Below are 5969 nucleotides of genomic sequence, written 5' to 3'. Positions count from 1 at the left end.
CAAGGATTGTTATATAAAGACAAAGGTCACACAGACATTGTTGGATATTCTGATGCGGATTGGGCAGGTTCTCCATCTGATAAACGCTCCACTTCTGGGTATTGCGTCATGATTGGAAGCAATTTAATTTCCTGGAACAGTAAAAAGCAAGATGTTGTTGCCAGATCTAGTGTAGAAGCTAAATATCGAGCTATGGCCCTTGCTACATGCGAGTTTATTTGGCTGAAACAACTTCTCTAAGAGTTAAAATGTGTTGAATTCAATCAAATGAAGCTTATATGTGACAATCAGGTTGCGCCACATATTGCCTCAAATTCAGTTTTCCATGAAAGAACCAAACATATAGAGGTGGATTGTCATTTTATTAGGCAAAAGATTAAGTCCGGGTGCATTGCCACCAGTTTCGTCGGTTCAAATGACCAATTGGCAGATATTCTTACTAAATCCCTTAGAGGAGCTCGGATTGAATACATTTACGGCAAGCTCGGAGCATATGACATGTATGCTCCAGCTTCAGGGGGAGTGTCAAGATATTGTCAAATAGTGTATAAATGTCAAGATATAGTCAGAGCAGTATATCTTTTTTCAAATTGTCTGTTAGATATATGGTCAATTATTGTAGGTAGAAGCATGATCTCAGGGTTTGCTCTTGATTTTTTGTGTCTAGCTTTGTGTATATATTGTTGATGTAATCTATCATTTTAAGCATGAAGTGAAATACACTTGCATCATTAACAAAAAGAAAGGAAAAAACTACGGAGAAAAGCAAATACCTGATAGGTTTTCCTTCTGATACTTCTCTTGCCATATGGCAATGCAACGTTGTCCAAGCCTAGATGCCCTAAAGCTAACAAACACTTTGTGCTAGTTCACGGGGATGCCATGGAGCCTGGTCTTGGTGCAAGCTTATGGCATTGATGGGATCTTCGGGGCGTAATGTCACAGGTGTGCTTCAGGGATCAACCCGAAGCAGGTCCTTGAAATCCCACATTTATCTGATTACTTCAGTCCGCTAACGGAATTCATGGCTTCTCTTCCTGAACATGAAAAAGTAGTTCTTGTAGGTCATAGCTTTAGTGGATTCACCATATATCAAGCCATGGAAAGCTTTCCGGAAAAGATTTCAGTTGCGGTATTTGTCACTGCTCTAATGCCTGGTCCAAATCTCAATGGAACCACACTCTTCATCGAGGTATCATTTCGCCAGCTTTAGCATTAAGACAATTTCTTCTGATAATTAACACTTTATGTTTCATATTTCATTACAGATTTCCAGTGGAACAGCATCTCAAGATAATATTGTTATATACGACAATGGACCCAACAATCCTCCTGCAACCTTGACCTTTGGTCCCAAGTACTTGGCAAGTTATCTTTACCAGTTGAGCTTGATTCAGGTAAACAAAGCATAATAAAGATCTAAATGTGAAATAGCTATGACTTATTGATCGTGCGAATGTCTCAATGTGAATTATTTGCACAAATAGTATCCCTCATTATTTCAATCGATCAGTCAACTATGCCTCAGTTCCAGACGAGTGGAGTTAGCTATATGAATCATTAGATCAATTAGTCAATCAACTACATCTCAATCCCAAATATGTGGAGTCAGCAATACGAATCACATCAATTAATCAACCAATTATGCCTCGATCAGGCATTTCTTTTCAGTCCAATAAGTACAACTCCATTTTAGACACAACATCATAAATAACTTACCAGATTGTGTTTTTTTCCCATGTTTGGTGACAGGATTTGCCACTGGCTACTATATTAGTAAGGCCAATATACTTGTGCAGCCTGGAAGACATATCAAAGGTGATCGTTCTTTCAAGAAAAAGGAATGAATCAGTGAGGCGAGTTTTTGTCGTGGCTGCTGAAGATAAAAGGATGACTAAGAAATTCCAGCTGAGTATGATTGAAAAGAATCCACCAGATGAAGTGAAAGAGATCGCTCTGATCACATGGTCATGATGTCTAAGCCCCTTCAACTTTTTACTACTCTTCTGCACATTGCCAACCAGTGACAAGCTATCTTGACAGCTTTACCAACTTATGATTACATGATATCAAGAATAAAACACCGTTGAAATAATCAAACCATTATACCTCAATATACGAACAAGTTGCCTATAGTTTTTTTTAAATTAAATTATGCAAGTTTTGTGCAGCAAAGTTTTTAAGGTTATCATTTATAATATCCGAGGTTTTGGAAGATGGTGCATTAATAAAGTTATAGAACTTCTGAAGAACTCCTTACTTAATGCAACCAATTAGAATGAAAATCGGTTCAAATAAGAAACAATATCATAAAATTCGAACTTGCTGTAGTTCAAGCATCAGACTTATGGATCTGGAGTTGGGACTATCAATTAAATTCGAACTTTTGGCTTGGCAGTTCCCAATTTAAGACTCTATATGGCTTTTCAACATCAGTTCCACAAGTCTGAATAGTTGATTTTCGGATATTTCGAATAGTGTTCCTCCAATCGGCTTTATGTGCACATGCCCTGCTCAAAGACAAACCGAAAGCACAGCATAACTTTGGCCCAAGAGAACTTAGTGCGCAAAGCAAAAGACACTTCAGTCATTTTCACTATGTCTGACATTTCTATAGGCAATGTGATAAACCATGCCTGGACAAACTTCTGCAACCCCACGCTCCTTGACCGGGTGAAATATCGAATTTGAAGGAACAAAATTCACTTAAATAATTATGTGGCCAAGGTTAATTATCACCATATAAGATTTTTTATAATATGTGATCATAGTCCAAGACTAGAGAAGAAGAAAAAAGTTATGAAGAAAAACAAGTTTCTAATAAGTTTAGTACTGATAATTTTGTTTCCATATGTATATTCAACAACATCAAGGCCTGCATGGCCTAAAACAAACAAGCACTTTGTGCTAGTTCATGGGGGATGCCATGGAGCCTGGTCTTGGTACAAGATTGTGGCACTAATGAGATCTTCAGGGCATAATGTAACAGCTATTGACTTGGGTGCTTCAGGGATCAACCCGAAGCCGGTCCTGGAAATACCACGTTTATCTGATTACTTAAGTCCCTTAATGGAGTTCATGGCTTCTCTTCCGGAAGATCAAAAAGTAGTTCTCGTAGGACATAGCCTTGGTGGATTTGCGATTTCTAAAGCCATGGAAAGCTTTCCTGAAAAGATTTCAGTTGCTGTATTTTTCGCTGCTCTGATGCCTGGTCCAGCTCTCAGTGCGGCTACACTCTACACCAAGGTACTAGTTCTCCAAATTTATTATACACGAGATGCATCTTTTCTCCTAGTCTAAAAAAATTTCATGTTACAAATTATCATCAGTATTTTGTTACAGGTTACTAGTGGAGTAGCATACCAGCCTGACAATATTCTTACATATGACAATGGGCCCAATAATCCTCCAACAACCTTTAACTTTGGTCCTAAGTACTTGGCAAGTTATCTTTATCAGCTGAGCTCCATTCAGGTAAGCTAAGGATAATCAAGATTTAAATGGCAAGTTAACCCAAGATTCAAATTTATTTTTTTTCAAAATGAGACAGATGGGGAAAAAACACGAAATGAGTTAGGCCCAAGATCCATTTTAGACTCTACAACATAAGGTACATATCTAACTGTATTTTATTTTCCCTGTTTGGTGACAGGATTTAGCGCTGGCTACTACATTAGTAAGGCCAGTATATTTACATAGCCCGGAAGACATATCAAAGGAGATGGTTCTTTCGAGAAAAAAGTATGGATCAGTTAGGCGAGTGTTCATCGGGGCTGCTGAAGATAAAATTCTAACGAAGGAATTGCAACAGTATATGATTGAAAAGAATCCACCAGATGAAATGGAAGAGATCTTAGGCTCTGATCACATGGCCATGATTTCTAAGCCTCTTCAATTTTTCACTCTTCTTCTTAGCATTATTGCTAAGAAATGACGAGCTTCCTTAATTAGCTTAGACAAGTTTGTGATAACTTACATATTCAAGAATAAAAGTATACTTTTGTATCATTAATTTCTCAGAAAACAGTATTCATGCGCTGGAGATGGTGTTTTTACTAAGGGAATCCAAACAATAAAAAATAACTAAGAAACCAAGGGAACCAACATCGAACTATATATATAAGAAATCATTTTGATCGTATATAATAATATAATTTTCAGGCGAAAACAAATTCGAAAGAGCTCTCCACTCCTGCTCACTGAAAGACAAATTTCCAGGGCCACTAAAGGACTGGCAACTCAATCGTAATAACTCTATGTCATAAGTTTATATTTTCATATCATAATATTACATGAGTTATTCTGGGGCATGACTTAAGTTTGTAAAGGACTTTTTTGCCTAACTAGGCATAAGTTCAATTTGCTAATACAACAACAACACACACCCAGTGTATTCAAAACGTTTAATTCTACTGTTCCAAATAAAGTCAAATAAATGCACCAGAGCAAGTCATAACCAATGGTCTTGAGATGTAGCACAAGCAATTTAACATTATCTTTTCGTTCGTTTGACTTTCACTATAATAATCCCACCTTAAGCTAGAATTTTTTAGCAAAATCAAGAAAAAATTATTTTCAATGTGGCCTGAATCAATAAAGAAATTGTTTACTACTTTTAGTACTCCAATTGATAGTAATATGTTTGTTTAATTAATTTGCCGCCAGACCAACCAGCAATTATAGCTGAAGGTCTTTGTGCTTAATATTAAATAACGTAATTACCAACAAGTGTGATGTTTAATTTATTGGGATTTAATAATCGGAAAGGGAACTATCAACAAACGTATGATACTCCCTCTGTCCCAAATTTTCTAATTTAATTTTCTATTTTACTTGTCTTTTTTCATTAATTAAGAAGAGACGAAAAAAATTTCCATGTTTTACTTTCCATTAATTACTTTTTTTTCAAATTAAAATGTAAACATTATTTAATAGGGGTATTATGATAAACTAGATATATTATTAATTATTTTTCTTAATCAATGTGTCATCTCAATTTGGGACGGGTAATTTGAGACGGAGGGAGTATGTTTCATTGGAGTAATGATTAGGACTTTACATGATTATAGAATATTCTATATTCTTTTGTTCTTGATTTGAGTAACAAATATAATACTCATTTATGCGGGAAAATGTTTTTTTTTGGTGTGTTTGTTTTCTTGACAAGTAAAATCTTGCTATGATGTATTGATAGTGATTTTCATACATAAATACATTCTTCGTTCGCTTTTACTTGTCATTAATTTTCTAATTATATTTTTATTTTACTTGTTATTTTTGATATATCAAGAAAATATTTTTTTTAAACGTCTCAAGTAAAACCGGATGGAAAGAGTAATTGGTAAAGAGATAATTGCACTTCTTCAGTTTTATTTTAAAAACAAAAAAGAAGAAGAAGAAGAAGAACAAGGGTAGAAGAACGGAATGAAGGAGAGAATTAGAAGATAAGGTGGAGAATCGAATCTTCATCAATAATCCTATATGATCAAACGAATAGAGACATTTATACCAAACAATTGATTTAGGTAAATTTGATACACGTACATTTGCTTTATTGCCCTGTGCAGTGACTTAAATTTGAAATTTTATTAAGAATGTTCAAAATTTAATATATACATATGAAAAATAATTTTTGACCTGTGTTGTTCGAATAATTCTCCATACATATTATTATAAATTTTTTTAACGAAGAATGTTCAACTGACCACTTTTCATTATGCATTGCTAGTCGCTACGCCGCTGGCCATATGAAATTGTTAGGAAAATTAATTATAAAGAACAAACCAAAACAAATTGTTTTACTCTCTATTTTGGACTTTCGATTATGACAAGAGAGCTACATATTTTATTAGCTAGCTCACAGGCATCATAATTATATGACTTGATACGATTTGCAAGTTGAATTTCTTACTGATCTACTAACTCGTTAGTCTGAAGTTTGGACCATATTAGACTAGTCTTCACTTCTA

The 5969-nt window shown here is 35.0% G+C and overlaps 2 protein-coding genes across 2 annotated transcripts; both read left to right on the top strand.

Annotated features, from left to right (window-relative positions):
* Nucleotides 1-267: 267 nt before the first annotated feature.
* Nucleotides 268-1974, top strand: LOC107879986 (methyl jasmonate esterase 1-like). Its single transcript, XM_016726908.2, has 4 exons — nt 268-500; nt 946-1192; nt 1269-1397; nt 1753-1974. Exons 1-4 carry the CDS (start codon nt 268-270, stop codon nt 1972-1974), a joined length of 831 nt encoding a protein of 276 aa, XP_016582394.2.
* Nucleotides 1975-2736: 762 nt separating this feature from the next.
* On the top strand, nt 2737-4008 carry LOC107879985 (methyl jasmonate esterase 1). The gene is made up of 3 exons (XM_016726907.2): nt 2737-3246; nt 3343-3474; nt 3653-4008. The coding sequence occupies exons 1-3, from the start codon at nt 2800-2802 to the stop codon at nt 3932-3934; spliced, it is 861 nt and encodes a 286-aa protein (XP_016582393.1). The 5' UTR covers nt 2737-2799; the 3' UTR covers nt 3935-4008.
* Nucleotides 4009-5969: the final 1961 nt, after the last annotated feature.

The sequence above is a fragment of the Capsicum annuum genome, chromosome 8 (genome assembly GCF_002878395.1).
Source record: "Capsicum annuum cultivar UCD-10X-F1 chromosome 8, UCD10Xv1.1, whole genome shotgun sequence".
NCBI classification, from domain to species: domain Eukaryota; kingdom Viridiplantae; phylum Streptophyta; class Magnoliopsida; order Solanales; family Solanaceae; genus Capsicum; species Capsicum annuum.
The sequence above is the reverse complement of the archived record's forward strand: the minus strand, read 5'-3'. Positions and strand labels throughout refer to the sequence as shown.